General features: G+C 46.6%; 2 protein-coding genes across 3 annotated transcripts; one reads left to right on the top strand and one right to left on the bottom strand.

Moving 5' to 3' along the window:
- Window positions 1-1,197: 1,197 nt before the first annotated feature.
- PPP1R3D (protein phosphatase 1 regulatory subunit 3D) lies at window positions 1,198-5,281 on the bottom strand. Its single transcript, XM_060285111.1, has 2 exons — window positions 4,811-5,281; window positions 1,198-4,627 (listed from the first exon to the last, which is right to left on the bottom strand). Exon 2 carries the CDS (start codon window positions 4,420-4,422, stop codon window positions 3,526-3,528), a length of 897 nt encoding a protein of 298 aa, XP_060141094.1. The 5' UTR covers window positions 4,423-4,627; window positions 4,811-5,281; the 3' UTR covers window positions 1,198-3,525.
- Window positions 4,866-11,404, top strand: FAM217B (family with sequence similarity 217 member B). 2 transcript variants are annotated; one of them, XM_060285110.1, is made up of 4 exons: window positions 4,866-5,002; window positions 6,528-6,639; window positions 6,778-6,863; window positions 8,450-11,404. In XM_060285110.1, exon 4 carries the CDS (start codon window positions 8,454-8,456, stop codon window positions 9,606-9,608), a length of 1,155 nt encoding a protein of 384 aa, XP_060141093.1. In that variant the 5' UTR covers window positions 4,866-5,002; window positions 6,528-6,639; window positions 6,778-6,863; window positions 8,450-8,453; the 3' UTR covers window positions 9,609-11,404. The 2 variants fall into 2 exon arrangements, with proteins under 2 accessions (XP_060141093.1, XP_030697333.1); XM_030841473.2 differs by lacking the exon at window positions 4,866-5,002 and adding an exon at window positions 5,423-5,673.
- The last annotated feature ends 6,991 nt before the right edge of the window (window positions 11,405-18,395 follow it).

Consider the following 18,395-nt stretch of genomic DNA (forward strand, 5'->3'; position numbering starts at 1 on the left):
CCCGCGAAGGCTGGAAGGGGCCGCAGTGACACGGGGGCACTCGGCGAACCCGCGGGGACACGATGGTCAGAGTGCCCTGAGACAGGCGCACGCTGCGGGCCAGCAGAGGGCCGCGTAACCACTCCGGGCCTGTCCCCGCTGACAGCCGCGCTCTACCCCGCCCCGCCTTACGTTCCGGCCCCGCCCTGCCCCGCCCCGCCCCGCCCCTGCCAGGGTTTCCTAGAAGGAGGGGCTGCGAGTGCTTGCCCTCTCGTTAGCCTGAACCCCAGACCCCTGGGGCACAGAGCGCTGAGGCCATCTAGGCTTGGCACTGAGGGGACTCATCAACAGTGTATTCCCAGGCTTTTTAGAATGTTTCAATTTAAAGTATCAGTTTAAATGATAAAAGCAATGGATGCTTGTGGTGTAAACTGTGCAAGCAACTCAAATAATTACAGCAGACAAGCACAAAAAATTAAAAGTTAGTGATTTCTCACCTTGCCACTTTTTAGTAGAGAGAAGAAAAATGTCAGAGCCCTTTTCATTATTAATTATTATACAATTCAACCTTATTTGAATTGTTTTTAAATAGGTTTTTAGATTATGATGTCAGATGGAAAATCTTATCACTCAATCCGAATGGGCTTTCAATTAAATGTAACAAGCTCTTACTGGGTACATCTCATCACATGGCAGAGAGAGATTGGGCTTTGGCGTGGGTTCGAATGCTAGCTTTGCTACTTACCAGCTGTAGGGCTCTAGGTGAGCTCCTTAAACCTCCCCGAGCTTGATTCATTTCAGCTGAGAAAATGGGGAAATTATCTACCAGGTACTGCAATTTTCAGAATTAAATGAAATCAAATACATACAGCACCTAACATTTTAGGCAAGCAAATAAGAGAGGACACAATAAGTGTTAGTTTCCTTGCCCTGTGTTCAAAGCTTTGTAATTGAGTGAGAGTCACGATCGGGGTGCTGGTGGGGGGAAGGCAGATACACACTAGTTATTCCATATACAGGCTTCAGTAAGCACTAAGGAAGTACAGTAACTGTCCCATCCCTTATGTCCCACTAGAGCTTTCTTCACATGTAATACTGACGTGGCATAAAAGGGTGTATTTCGGTTTCTCAAAGACATACACAACCGTGCTACTGAAGTTGAGGTACCATCATACGATGCATTTATTTACTTATCTAGCCAAGATCCTAAATGTGACAGCCTTTTAGGAAGGATGAGACTTATGTGTGAAATGACAATCAGCATGCTTCTAAAGCCTTGTTTCACAGTAATTAGACCACAAGAAAAACACACTTCAACTAACCACTTGTGCACATATACTTTAATATTTAGGCTTAGGTGAAGACACCTTAAATGGCAGGTATTAAAATATGTTTGAGAAGACAACCCAAGAATTGCACAATCCACAACAAAATTTGAACGTCTAGGCCACATAACTGTGTTTTCAGGCCTGAAAATCTCCTGAAGCTGTTCCAAAGCTGCTTTATTAACTGGACAGGTATATTTAAGCTTTAAAATTTTTTAAACGTTGATGTTTTTTCAAAGGCACATGGAGATTCTCTTAATATTAAAGATATAACATTTACTTCATATTCCGTGACCAGAACCTTTTTGGTAAGTGACCTTCATATGGATTATAAGATTCTCTACATGCCTTTACATAGCAATACATTTGCCAGCTCTAGCTCATACCTGAATGCTGTGGACAACTGCCTTGCACGCTGGGCTGGGACCCAGGCCCTCACAGGCTTGCTGAACTAACTGGACAGTTTGTCAAATAGCAGGAAATGCAACCAGGCTTCTCTCCCTCTTGCGTGTCAATGGCGTACACAGTGCTAACAGCCAACGATTGTTCAATTTAGTCACAATATTTTAAATCAAAGTTCCATATTCTTAGATCAGAAGGTACCAAAGAAAGCCACCCCTATTGATGGAATTTTAAAAACAACACAGTTGCAATTATAAAAAAGAAATTGGTTAAAAGGCAAAATGTGTCCTTTACATACTTATTTGACAAATGGCAACAAACATTCAAAAATTTAGAGTCAGTGCATTGGTGACAGCTATCACAAAATTGATTACACTGGTTTCAGCTGTCTCAGAAACAAGCTTCCTAAGTTGGAGACCGTGTCCATCTTAGCTGGGTTTTCACACCTCAGTGCTAGCACCTGCCATCAGACCAACACTCAGCACCAAAAACAATCACCAGCCCCTCACTGAGGTTTTAAGTTCTTGTGGCAGTCTGCAGGGGACAATGGCCTTGACTTCTTGGTTAGAGATTTAAAAAAAAAAACAACAGCATTTAACATTTTAAAATTGGGAAACAAGTCCAGATGAGGTTATAAACTTTTCTATCTGAAGGCGCAAAGAACAAAGTTGGCAGGTAGCTGATAAAACCAGGCATATATAAATACAGTTTAAAACACTTAAAAAGTATAAATATTTGTGTATTGTTTTTCCTCCAGTCTGGCTGTTGCTGAAAATACCTGCTAGTTCCACTTGGTAACGTGATTTCTGAAAGATGACTGCTGGAACCTTTGACGCTCGAGAAGACAGAGTCACCTTAATTCATCAAAAAGGTCATCGCAAAGGGCATCGTTGCCTGAAATTCCATAGAGTTGCCTGAAAACTGAAATAACTTAAGGCAGAATTTTTTAAAATATTTAGGTAGTTCAAATCTAAACAGAATGGCCTGATAAAGTGCAGATACATAATTATCAAACATGTACAAGAATAATACATGACGTGCGAAAGGAGACTGCAGAAAGGGCTGGCTCTTTTGCTAGTTAAAAGTTTTAAGCATTTTCTTCCTTCGCAATTGCTGATGCAGGAGACACACAGCCTAACCGGGCAGCCTGAACTCCCAGGAATGGTTGTAAGATGACCAGATGAGGCATAAATTTCTTGCCTATTAATAGTTTCCCGGCTGTTAGAAGCCTACAGACATTGGCAAGCAAATGTGATCACAGGTTTTTCTTGTCCCAGGGCAGGAATGCCACAAGGGACCACAATGGGGGTCACACTGTACATTGTTTACAATGGGCACAAACACACAAAATGACTTTTTTTCTTTTTTAGCTTATTAAATCCAGAATGTTCCGAAGAAGGCATCCACCAAGGGTAAAAAGTCCCAATGTCACAATGATGACAAATAACAGCTATATTCACAGAGACCCAATCAGGACACACGCAAAAGCCACAGGCTTTCCCAGCGGGAGGATGCAGGCCTTTCCAAAACCACCTGCCTGGGCCTTCTTCAGAGGGGCCAACGCACCCATGAGTCTACCCACCCAGCACCCTGCCCCAGCATAGGACACAGCTCGGCCTTCTGGCACCTGAGCTTACTTTTTAGACCAAGTGACACAGACGATGCAAGTAGAAGACAGGACGGGCCATGCCAGCACACCTTACAGTAGGAAGTGAGGTCAAACGACCTCAGTTAGGAGATGGGGTGTGAGAAAGGGCCACTGCCCAGATGCGACAGCCCAGCCAGGAAGTGAGCGCGGGTGCGGCCTGCGCGCGGAGTCTCAGATGAAGTGAATCCAGCTCTCCTCGCACTCCCCGCGCGGCATGTGCAGCGCGTGGTTGCGGCACGTGAGGCTGTAGTCGCGGCCGTCGTTGTTGTCCCAGTACTCGGCGCCGGCCACACAGTAGCGCAGCGCGAAGTGCACGCGGGAGCCGAGCTCCAGCAGGAAGGGCGGCACCGGGAAGCCGAAGGTGAAGACGTCCTCGGCGCCCTCAGTGCCCGCCGGCCCGCGCCACCGTGCCACAGCCTCGTGCACGCTGCGCCAGTCGGAGAACGTGTAGCGCACCACCACCTGCTTCTCGAAGGCCAGGTTGCGCACGCGCACCGTACCGCTGACGCCCAGGTCTGAGCAGGTGACGCGCTCCAGACACACGAGCTGCCGCCCCAGGCGCTCGCCGAAGTCAGGGGTCTCGACGGGCGGCGGGAAGTCAGGCACCAGGCACTGCAGGGTGAACTCCAGGTCCTGGCTGCTGCAGCACAGGTCCGAGTTGATGGCGAGCCGCGACAACACGTGCAGCGGCACGGACGGGTCGTCGCCCGCGTTGAACACCTTGACCTGCGCCAGCTCCAGGCCCAGAGCGTCGGCGAAGCGCACGCGGTTCTGCCGGCTGCAGCCCGTCCGGCACGCAGCGCCCTGCGCGCCTGCGCCCTTACGGCGGCGCTCAGGCAAGCTGGGCAGCGAGCGCGCCCGCCTTAGGATAATGGGCCGCAGGCAGGGGTCGCAGCCGGACGGCGCGGGCGGCGGCGGCGCGCTGCCCGGGCTCCCGGGGGGCCTGCAGGGCCGCGACTCCCGGGCCGCGCCGCCGTCCAGGTCCGAGAGGCAGCTGAGGCTCCGCGGGGCGGGCTTCCGGAAACCGGCGGCGGCGGGGAGGACCGCGGAGCCTGGGTCTCTGAACATGGCCCGGCCGGCCGTCGAGCGATGGGGAGGTGGAACCGAGGGGCGGCCTCCCGACCCCGCGTCCGCTCCCTCGGTGTCCCCGGCCGTGCTCAGCTGCCCCTGGGGAGGGTCCGCCGGAACCTCTGACTGCAGGGGATCCAGTGGGCCGGCTGCGCCCTCCCCTCGACAGCCACTTCGCCCCTCGAGTCCTCGCCCGGGTTTTTCGCTTTGGGCAGCAAAAAAAAAAAAATGCTGATTTCAATCGATGAGTGCTTGCTCTCGTGGAAGCTTTTCGGGGCCACCGCGGAGCGCGGGGTGGCGCCGGCCTTCTGCTTCCTCCCGGGTGCCTGGGGGAAAGCGGTGTCCGCCCAGCGGCCGCTCCCACCCCCGGGGCCCTGGCGTTACTTACACGGCTGCAACTTGTCGGTGCAACTTCCCGGCGAGCCTCCGCCCCGCCCCTCGTGACGCGACCGCGCGCTGACTCCCGCAGCCCGAGCGCCGCCGCCGCGCTTGCAGTAGCGCGCCGCAGTCCGGCCTCCCGCCCGGGCCCGGGAAGGAAGGCCGGCGGCCGCGTCAAGTGTCCTCGGCGATCGCGAAACAGGTCTGATCAATCTCTGTCCGCGTCTGCCTGGCCCGCCCGCCGATCGATCATAGTTCCGCGTCTGCACAAACGGAGGACCAGGAACGTGCATGCTGCTGGTCCTCGGATTTCTGGGTTAATGGGGGCGGGGGAGGCGTGCAAAACCCGGCCTTTCCAGGAGCTCGTCCCCAGGCTGATTTTAAGCCTCGAGGCTAGCCAGCTCTTTGGACGTTTGCACTGCAGCATGTACCCTAGGCCAGACCGAGGGAGCCTCGCTGCGTAGAGGAGAAGCGTCCTGTCCCCACGGCACCCACAATGCTTTGCCGCCCGGGACCGTCCCCGGGGGTGGGGAGCAGGCGGCGTGGCTGCGGCTGCGGCTGTCTCGTGGCGCCGCGCCGGAGAGGAAGATGTGGGAGTAACAGTTCATACCCTGGGTGACATATGCGGTTGCCTTTAAGCAAGCAGCCTCTGGCGCTTGGGACGCGTTTCTGGAGCCAGAATCTCAGACTTTCAGCTTTGTTCCGATGGGAGCCGGAACCGTCAGGGAAACCGGAGCTTGTTTTCTGCGTCCTTAGGGACCCTGCAGGCTGTCATCTGTCTCTAATTTGGTGCAGAAAACGGCACAGCCTAGGGTGTAAAGCTTGCCAGGTGAAGGCGAGAAGATGGGCGTGCACCAGGCTAATTGGAGGAGGGTTGGTAAAGAACGTTTTCTACGCCCAAAACGAATCAAGCCGTTGATTATGGTATAATTCATTCACTGTGAGGGCCCGCATGTGTTTTTTATTCCCATCGTATGTACACTGACCAAAATGGCACACGTGCTTCTTTTGAAAAATAACACAGCAAAGTTTTAGGAAGGAAATAAAAATCTTCTATAATCCCACCTCTTCCATTTTTCAGAGGCAAGGGATATTATGGAAGAAAGAAATACGTATTCACGTTCAAATGGGGCACTTTGAGTAGCCCACTCAAAATAAGAGGCGAAAAGCAACCTTGGGTGGTACAAATCAACAGAATGTCACAAAGAGATAACATCGTGTGATGTGTATGAAGATACTGATATGACTTTTTCGTGGATTGATGTGATAGTGAAGGCAGGAGACTTGAAAGAGAGCCTCCACAGCAGAGTTTAAGCTCCACAAGAGCAGGGCATGTGTGTAATCCTGCCGTTTTCTAGGCACTCCTGTAAGTGTTTGTTGAAAGAACGAACGAATGAATGAATGAATGGACATGGGAACTTCGGAGCAACACCCGACCTTAATTAGCCCCACAGATTTCCACAGCATGTTATTTCCAAGGGGATTTTGTGTGTGGGTATGTGTGGGTATGGGGAGAGAGAGAGAGGGAATCCATTTGTAGTAGTGTGATCTTGTATCTAATATCCACTGTGAAAAACAAACAAGATTAAACCGTAAATAGAAGGCAATATCCTTCCACCAGTTTTTCTATACAATTTGAATATTTAAGAACAAACAAGTGAAAACCAACAATACTGGTGATAGGACCGTTTGCAGTCAGTACTTACCGACACTTCTGTTGCTTCTAGTTCCGGTGGTAAGGAGTCCTTTCCAAATATAAGAGGAATAAAGAAGTTACTTCCCCTGCTGCCATCATCTCCCAACAGACTGAGCAAGAATATTTCGAGCGCTACAGCAAAGGTGATGTAAACTTTGAAGTAAAATCTTATTTAGATTTGTTGGGTTTCTTTTCCTGTTTGTTTCGTGTGTGTGTGTGTGTGTGTGTGTGTGTGTGTGTGTGTGTTCAGGGTATTTATTAACTACGTGTCTGTTTTTTAGACAGTCCATCAAACCCTAGATGATGATCAGCCGTGTGACTTTTTCAAGAAAGGGAATAGGGTGAATAAATCTTATCAGAAAAGCAGGTAAATCGTTTTTCATATAATTGCTTTATCTTGCAAAAGGCACGTTATCTCAGTTCTCCAGATTGATATGTGTGGTTGGGAAAAAATATGTCTGTTGATAGGAAATATATATTTCTTGTCTGGCAGAAATGATTTTAAACATTACTAGTTGGTAAAAATTCCAGAGGTCATAATTCTTGCACTGCTGGCAGAATCCACAATTTTGGGTAAATCCCTTAATCATCTGTCTATGTTAGTTTCCTTTTATATAAAAAGGATACTGTTAACGTTTATGGATGCACACAGACAGCTAGAGGTAAATGAAAGTTTTAACAATATTGGCTATGAGTTCTAAATAATGGCAATTCCTTTATCCATTTCGTCAACATTTATTGAGCACGTGTTATGCTACTGGCAATGATTTAACCTCCAACGTGTTTATTTGTTAAGAAGTGACACATTTTCAAGTAATTGCTTAGTGTGGTGGAAACACAGACGAATGTAAACCAGACAGATGAACCTCTGAGGTTTCCACAAAGCATGTTTACCACCCAATTCTTTTTTTTTTTTTTTTTTTTTGCGGTACGCGGGCCTCTCACTGCTGTGGCACAGGCTCCGGACGCACAGGCTCAGCGGCCATGGCTCACGGGCCCAGCCGCTCCGCGGCATGTGGGATCTTCCCGGACCGGGGCACGAACCCGCGTCCCCTGCATCGGCAGGCGGACTCTCAACCACTGCGCCACCAGGAAAGCCTTACCACCCAATTCTTTTAAGCCCACCAGACTGATATTGCTGAGAAGTATTATTCATCTTGGCAAAATGCTACGTTCTTGGTAAATAAGTCAAAAAGAAAATATTTTCAACTCTGATATGAGACCCTGTCTCAGAATAAATTAGAGGCAGGATCAGTTGCCATGCTGGTAATGCACACGGTATTCACAACGTCTACTTCCCCGCCATTTGAAGGATTGCATTAAACCTATTTTTTAAATTCATATTGTGTTAAAAGGTATGATTTTATTCCTATTCCTCTAAACAGTTTTTCTGAGTGTGTTTTCTATTTGAAAACACTTTGATAAGCTTTTGGTTTAAGGTGTAGGTTGTACATGCTACACTTTTCCTTAAGATTTTTGTCAGCTCAGAATTACCACCAATCAGTGATTAAGTTCTGTAAAACTTGCATTTTACATCCTGTTTACATTTAATTGAAAATAGGTATATGAAAGAAAGCTGTGGGTTTTACTTGTTCGTGTTATTAAACACTGCTCATCATTAACAGGACAGAGTCCTATGAGAGATGTTACTAATGTTTAAAATGATAATATAAGCACTTTATGAAATGTTAGTGTTTTTCTTAAAAGCTAATGTTTGATGTAAAACAGAATCCATGCATGGACTCTGGCACCTGCTCTATGATGTTTCCTAAGTAGAGTGTGAAGTGGAAAATTGTCCTGTAACTTCTTCTGTGAGTTTAAAGGCCTCACATTTTCTAATGCCTCGCGATAGCTGAAATCTACCACCAGGGGGTTCTTTTGGTTCCGTTGTTCAATCATTGGCTGGCCAGTTTTTGTCAGATGGACTAAGAATTGCAGGTTTATTTCTCGCAGCAATATGAATGCAGGCCCCTCTTGGAATAAAGTACAGCGTCCAAAGAATTCAAGAAAAAGGCAGAGTAAATCCCAAGTCCCCCATCTCTCGTCCCAGCCGAAAAGCAGTCTCGGAGGATGTGTCCCCCAACCAACTGAGGATAAACTGAAGGAAAGCATTTCCCCGGAAGGAAACCCCAAAAGGAGTCCCCTTGGCTACAGGTGTCGGGGGTCCTCAGGGAACAAGTTGTTTCTGGACTTTCAGACGATGAAAATTATCAAAGAAGATGCTGAGGAGGACAGTGCCAGTGACCTCTCTGATTCAGAAAGAATCCCCGTCCCCCCTTCTCCCCTCACGCCTCCAGATCTTCATCTTCGGGCCGAAGAGATCGATGCGGCTCACTTCGATCTGCACCCAGGGCAGGGTCCCACCCAACAGCCCGAATACTCCTACCCTGACTTCCTCCCGGCCCCGTGTAACTCCTGGGACCTGCGGGACATGGCTGTGCTCTTGCACTCTGAGCGCAGGACAGAGGCCGTGCCCAGAACCGGGGGGCTGCTGGGGAAGTACATCGACAGGCTTGTCCAGCTCGAGTGGCTGCAGATCCAGACTGTCCAGTGCGAGAAAGCAAAGGGGGCCAAGGCGAGGCCTCCCACTGCCCCTGGGACCTCGGGGGCTCTGAAAAGCCCTGGGAGGAGCAAGCTGATTGCCAACGCTCTGTCCAGGCCTCAGCAGGAAGGGCCTCCGAAGTCAGGCCCTTCACGAAAGAAAGACGTGCACCGTGAAGAAGTCCATCCATCCTATTACACATGTGAGGCTTCCACCAAACCCCTCGATGTGCTGAATAGCAGCAGACTGTGTTCTCAGAAGCAAACCCTCGACGTGCAGACAGAGGAGAAGAAAAAGAAATCCAACAAGAGCTCCAAGCTGCAGCACTGGGATCTGTCCTGTGGGGACAGCGGCGACCCTAAGATCAAGAGTAGCGTGAACCTTCGCCTTCCCAGGCAGCCAGCGGTGATCGGGGACTCCACGGACACCTACAAGGCCTCCAGAGCGCCAGCACATGCAAGTCTTAAGCAAAAGGGAAATGCAAATAATTGTGCTCGAGCCACTGTATCCAGCGAGAAAAAGCTCAAAACAAATGGAGTAAAACAAAACACACACAAATTCAAATCATAACTGAGATGATGAATTGCAAGGACCTGCAGGTGCCTCAATATTAGAGTTCTTCCAAAAGTTACAATACTGTGAATTTTAAGAGACTTTGGGATTACTGACACTGAAGAGGTTGACCAGTTCTTTAGTCCACGCCACGCCCACCCAAGCCACAACAGGGTCGTTTCCAAAGAAGGGTGTCTTTCAGTAACCATATTTTGCGTTGACAGTCTTAGGCAAATGAGAACCCTTCAGATAAAAATTAACCAAGGTCTGTGCCATATAAAGAAATAAAACGACAGCTCTCCAAGGGAAGAGTGGACTAAACTTCTGAAACCTCAGCCAGGCCACGTACAGCGCAGGTAAACTAGTGCGTCCTGCTTCAAACGGTGTAGAATCCTGAAGGTCTGAAATAGGGCTCTCTGCATCCTCATCCTAAACTATTCAAGCAGAAGGTCCGGGCATCTCACTCCTGGGGAAGCTTCGGCTCTTCCTCGAGTTACGGAGCAGCTATTATGAGCAAAGTCATTTATCACTAAGCTGCCTGCTCCTTCCAGACAGTGGAATCTAGTGCTTTCAAACACTTTCCCTGATATGGGTTTAAAAAAAACAAGGCCGGGCTTCCCTGGTGGCCGCCCTCCCACTCCCAGCAAGATTATAAAGTCCTGCTCTTGCAAATGAAGACAGATCATCATTCTGATGATTTTTCCCACGGCATCTCTTCAGAGAAGCCACACACGCCGGGGATTCTGGTGCCAACTGTTTCATTCTTCCTCCCATCACGTGCTAACAACTGTGCTTAGACCCACCGACATCCACTGGGACGAAGCCTGCACGCTATTTTAAGTTCAGCTTAGAAAATACAGAAATGGACTTCGCCACCACCTCTAAATTGAAAAGGCCTTTTTTTTTTTTTTTTTTGCGGTACGCGGGCCTCTCACTGTTGTGGCCTCTCCCGTTGCGGAGCACAGGCTCCGGATGCGCAGGCTCAGCGGCCATGGCTCGTGGGCCCAGCCGCTCCGTGGCATGTGGGATCCTCCCCGACCGGGGCATGAACCCGTGTCTCCTGCATTGGCAGGCAGACTCTCAACCACTGTGCCACCAGGGAAGCCCTCTCTGCTAGATTTTTATGCAGCTGTTTATGAAGTATTCCGGGTCGATAAATCTCTGTAAGCACATTACATATATTTACACACATCTATATACACGTATATACGCCTGATATTAATCCCACAGGGTTTATGCTGAGCTGCCGCCTCTACCAGTAATGCACCTGTGCAGGTACCCTCAGAGACCTTTCCCGGCCTCGCGTATGTCTGAGCTGATTGAGAAATGCTGAGGTAACGCCTCGAATGTTCCATTTGTTCCTAGCTCTTTGACTTGAAGTTGGTTGCTTAATTGGGGGGGATAGCTATAATGTCACATGTTAAGACAGTTTTAAAAGCCTGAAAAAGTGGCTTGTTTACTTTTTTGCCTCGGGTTGGTAGTTTATTTTAACCAACATTATTGTGATTGGATCAGAGCTCCTAATGAATACAGGTTCATTATGGAAGATAAGCACAATTTTATGATTTCTGATGCACACATCTTAATGCACTAAATGCGGCAGATAAAGATCTTGCCATTCAAGCAGACAACATTGGAGAGTTGAGTCAGGAGCTCATTCAGTTCATCAAATCGAAGCCATTGAATCTTGTGACACGAGTCATTGTATTTCTAAGAAGTGCCTCTCATTTCTGTGGAGATGTTTACATACATGTTGCATTTAAACCAATTAAAATGATCCAATAAAATAAAATAAATGGTAGCAAAAAAAAAAACCCAACGTTTAGAGAATGTAAGAAGAACTGCTTCAAGCTTAGGATCAGGGGAAAAAGTTGTAAAAACAGTACAAAAATGAATTACAAATATATATCAGTATTAGCTACAATTGTTTAGGTTGAGACTACTTCTCAAATCTTTAATGACTAAACTGGCTGCAGGTTTGTAACTTAACTGGAATAGGGTGGGATTGGTGGCTACGACAGAAAAGATGGGGGAGAGGATATCATTGATTAGTAGTGGTTCTTAGGCCTATTTGGTTAGTTTCCAGAAGGAAGAATTTCTACCTTCCATGTTTAAATATTATCTATTTCCTCTTTCCTTTGTGCTCATTTACGTGAGTAGTAAAATAAAAATATAAAACTCTTGGTGGTACCGTATTTCAAGGTAATAGAGAAGCAGCATTTATTACTTATTCATGTACATGTACAGAGCACCCTTCAAAATGGCCTGAAAATATTCAGCATGTTATTTGCTGTGTAATTATTGTATGCTTGGTTTTGTATATAATAAAACAATACACGTAGGTTTTTGTGAATCTGGACTTTTTCCTTCCTTGAGATCAATTAAACACTAGAAAAATATTGCCTGGATTTTTCTGGTATGGTTTTCATTTGCCTTTTATGCAGTTTTATTTCAGAGTTTGTCTTATTTCTCTCCCTGATTAGTTCAAAAAACTGCTTGAGGGGGAAATTCTGTTCCAATTCCTTTCTTAATACTGAGCAGCGTGCATGGCAGCAGTACTAGAGGCATCTGAGGAGCACCCCTGGCTGTACCTTTCTTGGGTCCCTCTTCCTTTTATGACCCCCAAAGGTGGTTAGGGAAGCAGATGAAAATTCAATAAAATTGACGTAACGTGGTAGAAATCTATTGCACGTGAACTTACACATCCAGAAATGAGCCCCGTGCCTTTTCGAGGAAGCCCCCCGGCTGGGAGATGGCAGTTGTGGGCAGCTACTGGCATAAGCATTCTGAAAGGTTTCCTGCCCCTCTCTCTAAACTCACTCTGACAATGAGGCGCCCTCTTTTGAGTCTACCAAATAGTGGCAGTTTAAAAAAATAATTTTGGGGTGTAAAAAAGCAAGTTCACTGAGTAAATTTCAATCTTACTGACTTTATTCTGTGATTCACGAATCAGCAGCGTCGAGTCCAGCAGCTAGAAAGGAGCTCTGCAGGGCTGTATAAAATGGAACGACAGGCAGAAGGGAGCCGGACGAGAAAGTTATACCAGCAAAAAGCAGATTGGTTGTGTCAAGGTCGCCTGCCTTTAGGGGCCAGGATGGCAGGGGGCGGACCAGGCAGGCGACTGAACGAGTCCCGACTGGGCTGTTCCGACAGACTGGCTGAAGATTCCGTCTGGGGAGAGCTGAAACTAAGTCTCGGTTTGGTGAAGTGGGGCTTAGCATAAGCGACTCATTTGGGGCCTGCTGTCTTGTTTTTAACGGGGTTTACAAATAATTTTTTGATAACTTGCAAGTTAACCATGCTGGAGGTTTTAAATCATTTGTTTGTACAGAAAACGGTAGATTATCTTTGGATGCGGCTCTTTTCTTATCCACGAGGTGGCATGTAAACCTTTTCGGGAAGCACTGAAGCGGTTCTGTGAATGCCTTCTGCCCAAATGGAGACATTTTTCTTGTAATCAAAAAGACATGGGGAGTGGGGAGGACTGTTTGATTTCAGACACAAGAAGATTAAGACTTTTCTCTTTGAAAGATTTAAGGATTGATTTGAGCAAAAATCAATTCAAATTGAGCAGCAGCAACGCCTTAGAGGTTCGGAGCACTACCTACTTCCCAGACAGGAGCTGAGGGCGGAAAATTTTATAGAGAGGATGCAGAAGCAAGGAAATCATTTGATTGGCTGTGGCTTAGGTGGTCCTGCCATTTGGGAAAGCCTGATTGGCTGCTGGTGACTGGGTTGTTTCTCCTGCTCTTGAGGCATTTGCAGGAAATACTCCGCTTAGGGTTTGGTCTGCTTAGGTAGGCGAAGAAGGGGTTAAAACCACCTCAGTCCAAAAGCCTCCCTGCATCGACTTTGATATCATAAAACACTATTTATAGCATAGAAACAATGCTCCATGAAGGAACATAAATCATTCGTTTATAAAAATCTTCAGAGAGACCCTGTTTCAAAAAATACCAATCGTATATCTGTCCTCAGCAATTTGGTATTTAAGGAATTAACTGTGATAACACTGGAAAATATATATGGAACTTTAAAAATGGGAGAGTCGTACATAGAACTGTCCCAGCTTGCATGATATTTTAGAGAAAACTAATGATGCATATTTAACTTTCGATCCCGTTCAGCTAGCACAATTTTAGGCCTTACTCCTCGTATTGTGAGCCCCACTTCAGACCCACTAATGGTGAAGGAGTTCAGAACACACCACCCCGAAACACGGCGCTCTGGCGTTTGGATGATTTTGAGTTAGAGGCACTCGAAAAACAGCAGGTACAAGACAAAACACTCCTACCTTTCTGCATTCTCCTAAAAGCAGGAAATTACATTCCTCTATGAAAGATGTGCTCCTTATACCAGGAGGAAAGTAACGTTTTTCATCGTCAGGGATGAGAAGTTGAGACCGAGAGAACTCTACACAAACTTGAGTTGTTCAATGATTCTTAACTTCCTCTAGCCGTCCACATCGTGGACGACAATTGCCCACTTTGTTCAACCTAATATAAAAGCAAGTTAGTGTCACCATTTCTCTGGGTCTTCATTCTTTATGAAGGCTTCTGGGTCCTGGAAGACCCGTGTTGAATAAATTGGCGTGCTTTTCTCCTGTTGATCTGTCTCATGTCAATGTAGCTGTCAGGCCCAGCCAAAAATAACCGTAAGAGGGTGGAGAGGGGCAGAACTTGCCGCCACAAAATATGCCTCTTTGGCATGAGGATTTTTTTAGGCTGATCATTTTTGAGAAACAGCAGACACTGGAGAGGCTTTGAAAACTGAGACGTTACCCTTTTGTAAAAAGATATTTACATTAAGGGAAATCTCCATCTGTAAGGGTGTCTTCCTCTCTGTGCCTGGAAGAGGAGGATGAACTAAATCTAGAAATTCTTATCAGTCTTATCAACTCTTATATTAAGGCAGGAGTTAAACCTGCATAACAACTATACTCCCGTTTCCTGTGCTTTTCCTGACAACTTCCTTTTTCACTCGCTCTCCCAAATCCAACATCTTTTGTCTTTAGCTAGAGATGGTATTTATGGCGGCTGGGCCGTGTCTGGGAGTTCCTCACTTTTCCTGGGTGTCTCCCATGTATGCAGGGAGCATACAGGTTATTCAACTTCTGTTGGTTTTCCTTGTGTTAATCTGTCTCTTATTACAGGGGATGTCAGCCAAGAGGCTAGAGGGTAGGGGAAACATTATTTTTCCTTCCCCATGTCAACTACAAATTGGCGCTTGCCATCCACCTCTGCAAGGGTTAAATCACATGCTGCTGCAGCTGCTGACCTTCGACACCCCCTGAAAGGAGCTCAGGGTGGAGAGCAGAGATGAGGGACTCTGTGCTCTGAAAAAAACTAGCACAACAGGTCTTCAGATAGTTAGATATTTCCATGAGTCATTTTTAAGAGCCCACTTCTTGTATCTCCTCGTATCTAGAAAAGCACTACAATCCTTCATGGTGACGTCTGCTCCTCGTTGACTAGCAGAAACCTTCTGCCAAAAGATATGTGTTTGACTGCATGTACTCCCCCTTCACCAAAATCACATCTATACTGACCTTCCCCCCAACCTCTTTGGAGCGATTTCTCAGAGCTCTCTGAGATGCTGTCTCCCAGGCTACAGTCCTCATTTTGCCCCCAGTACAACTTAACTCACGACTCTCACATTGTGCTTTTTTTTTTTTTTTTAAGTTGGCACTCACAAGGGTAAAGGTAAACGCTGGCTTCCAGAATCAGAGTCCGTGTTTTAACAACATCTTTGGAGGTTAAAGTTTGAGAAAACTGCCTTTATGGCACTTAAAGACTGCAAGGTTGAAGTGGCTGCTTTGATAGCATCTCACCTGCTGGACCAGTCCCCTCTCATGCTTTGGCCACTAACAAAGCCTTTTGCTTACCCCGGTCTACTTTCTCCAGGGCTTAAAGGCACTTAGCTGGCTCTTCACCTCAAGAATAGGTCACTACTCAGCCATCAAAAAGAAGGAAATTTTGCCCTTTGCAACAACATGGATAGACCTGAAGGGCATTATGCTAAGTGAAATAAGTCAGACAGAGAAAGACAAATACTGAATGATATCACTTACATGTGGAATCTAAGAAATATAACAAACTAGTGACTATAACAAAAAGGAAGCCGACTCACAGATATAGAGAACAGTCAAGTGGTTAGCAGTGGGGAGGGGGTAATATAGGATAGGGGATTCAGAGGTACAAGCTGTTATGTATAAAATAAGCTAAAAGGATACATGTAGGGAATAGAGCCAATATTTTATAATAACTATAAATGGAATATAATCTTTAAAAATTGTGAATCACCCATAACTTATTAATATTGTACATCAACTATACTTCAATAAAAAAGAAAATAGGACACTAACCTGCATGCTTCATGGCTCTGATGACCTGTGCCACAGGTGGGTATGAAGGAGTGGAGGTTTCTCAGAACACATCCACCTTGAGTATGTTTTTCTTACATCCACACTCTTCTATTTTTAAACTCCAGGTGTAGAGAACTCACCCTCCCTTCAGCTGACTTTTTCACATTCTTCATTCAACATTTTGGCCAGGTTTGGTAAGGTCACCACTTCCTGTCACCAAGGTTTTCCTCTGAACTCATCTCTCTGGAGATGTCCACCTTAATAAAGGAAACAGAAAGAAAAGGAAGGCTTGGCCCTTTTCCTATGTTGTTCAATTTTCTAAATACTGAAATGAAATGCTTTTTGCTAACAGGTCTTCTGCAATAATGAATGATCTACCAAGTTTAACTGAAAATATTCTAATTTAAAAAAGAAGCATATATTTTTACCTCAACAGGATAGCTTATGTGCGGAGACAAAGTAAATAGCCTCAAATCTTTACCTCCCTTCTTCTTCCCTAAAAAAGCATAAAAACATTTACATACATAAACAACTGAAGAAAGAGCTTGGTGATGCTACTATCAGAATACTTGCACAAAGCGAAAAACGCTCCAATCTGTTGTGTTTGGCAGCATCCCCCCCCCAATTGTTCATCTACAATGATTAGTTGAACAAATAGGGGCAAGAGATTAAAATCTCTCAAAGGCAATTTTCTGGCCAGCTCTTGGTGGCGGACTCAAAATACTGAAACATAAGGGACCACTTCTGATCAACCTATGTGACTACAGAGCACCCATATAGGAGACAAACATTTGTGAGTCACTGAAAATAAGACAGGAAATACAAGTGATAAATTATTTTATTCTCTCATGAAATCTAACACATTAGATGTGTTCCCCCGCACATGTGTTAGATATGGGGCTACAACTAGATACATGATATTAACATGAGTAAAACTACATTTAGTAATAACTTGGATATTTTTTTTTTTTAACTGCTGGAGTCAAATTCACTCCAGTGACTTTTTTCACCAATATTGTATTGTAAAACATTTTGAACATACAGAAAATTTGAAAGAACTGTGCAGGGAACACCCACACGCTCAGTACCCAGATCCTGCATGAACACCTGGCTCTCGGCCCGTCTGTCCATCCTCCGTCTGTCCGTCCTTTTCTGGGCACCTGGTTCCCTTTAGTTTCTGCGCCTTTGGTCTCTCTCCAGAGGCTCCAGGCAGTTGTTGTTTTATGTTTTGTTGAAAGGTGATCATTCTATAAGGCAGGGCTGGGCTTGTGGGAACCACTTCCCCATTTCTGGAAGCACAGCCCTTCCTTGGGTTGTCTTCTGTTTTGTCTCTTGGAGACTGTTCTCAGAAGTTAAGCTTTTCCCATGACTATGAAGAAACAGACTCTCCCCTCTTCTCTCTAGCTCCCACCAGCACAGGAGGGCATGGCTGTGGGTCCCACTGGGACACCTTCCTTCCCTCCTTCTTCTGTTTCCAGGTGGTCGCTTAGGTTGTCTCACCTCCGTGGAGAAGGCGTCCAAATGTCCGACTCTGGACTCCTCTATGCATATGAGGTATCCCCCCCTCCCAACCAGCAGCATCCCACTGCGGGGGCAGGAAGAAGGCTCATACCCGACCATTTCCCTTCTTTGATGTTGACTTGACCAACGGGAGAAATTCGGTTTCCTCGCCACACTCAACGGAGGAAGTGATGGGCACTTTTCCGTTATCCTTCTCTGAGTCCTGCTGGCCACCACAAGGCCCTTCAACTCAGCTGGGCACAGGGCTCGGCCAGCCAGCCACTGTCCGAGCAGAAGTCTAAGCCAGGCTGGGACGCCAGGGCCTTGGCTTGCAGCGACCCTCGTGCTTGACCAGTGATCCGCAGGAAGCTCCCGTCCCATTCACAGGAAAAATCCAACTCACCGATTTCCTGAGGTGGAAAGAAAGCATCCCATCCATCTGCAGCAGGGAAGGTGGGATCAGCTCTCACTGCAAATGAGGCCCAAGGAAGCCAGCTGACACCCGCCCCCCTGGACTCCTCACCAGTGGGTGGGCTGGGACCAGGAGACTGGGTTGTGGTGCAGGTTGCGGGCCACAGGGGCAGTCCTGCCATTTGGGGGAACGCTGAGGTGTCTGGTCCTAACTGTTGGTGTCTCTTTTCAGAACGTTGTGAACTACTGCTTCTTTATTCTCAGTTAATGACTCTACTCACCACTTCCTGGGCCAGTAGAAACCTCCCATGAAACATGCTTTTCCCTGAAAAGATGGAAGATGAACATGTTTCAGTCGTCTTGACTAACAACCCTGAAAATGAAACTCAGTGAGTGCCTGGCAATTGTAGGAACCCTGATTGACAGGGATAATTCAAGACAAAATCCTTGCTTAGATGCACTCACGATGCGTTTATCATTATAAAAAACACTGAGAAGACTCTTGGAGGGCTCACGCCAAGGAGTACTTC

This window comes from Globicephala melas, chromosome 15 (genome assembly GCF_963455315.2).
Source record: "Globicephala melas chromosome 15, mGloMel1.2, whole genome shotgun sequence".
NCBI lineage: Eukaryota > Metazoa > Chordata > Mammalia > Artiodactyla > Delphinidae > Globicephala > Globicephala melas.

Coding starts and splice junctions, on each gene's coding strand:
- PPP1R3D (XM_060285111.1), bottom strand. CDS start 4,422: ATGTTCAGAGACCCAGGCTCCGCGGTCCTCCCCGCCGCCGCCGGTTTC.
- FAM217B (XM_030841473.2), top strand. CDS start 5,423: ATGCGGTTGCCTTTAAGCAAGCAGCCTCTGGCGCTTGGGACGCGTTTC. Junction 5,674..6,527: donor ACCAGGCTAATTGGAGGAGG/GTTGGTAAAGAA, acceptor TGTTGCTTCTAG/TTCCGGTGGTAAGGAGTCCT. Junction 6,640..6,777: donor TTTCGAGCGCTACAGCAAAG/GTGATGTAAACT, acceptor TCTGTTTTTTAG/ACAGTCCATCAAACCCTAGA.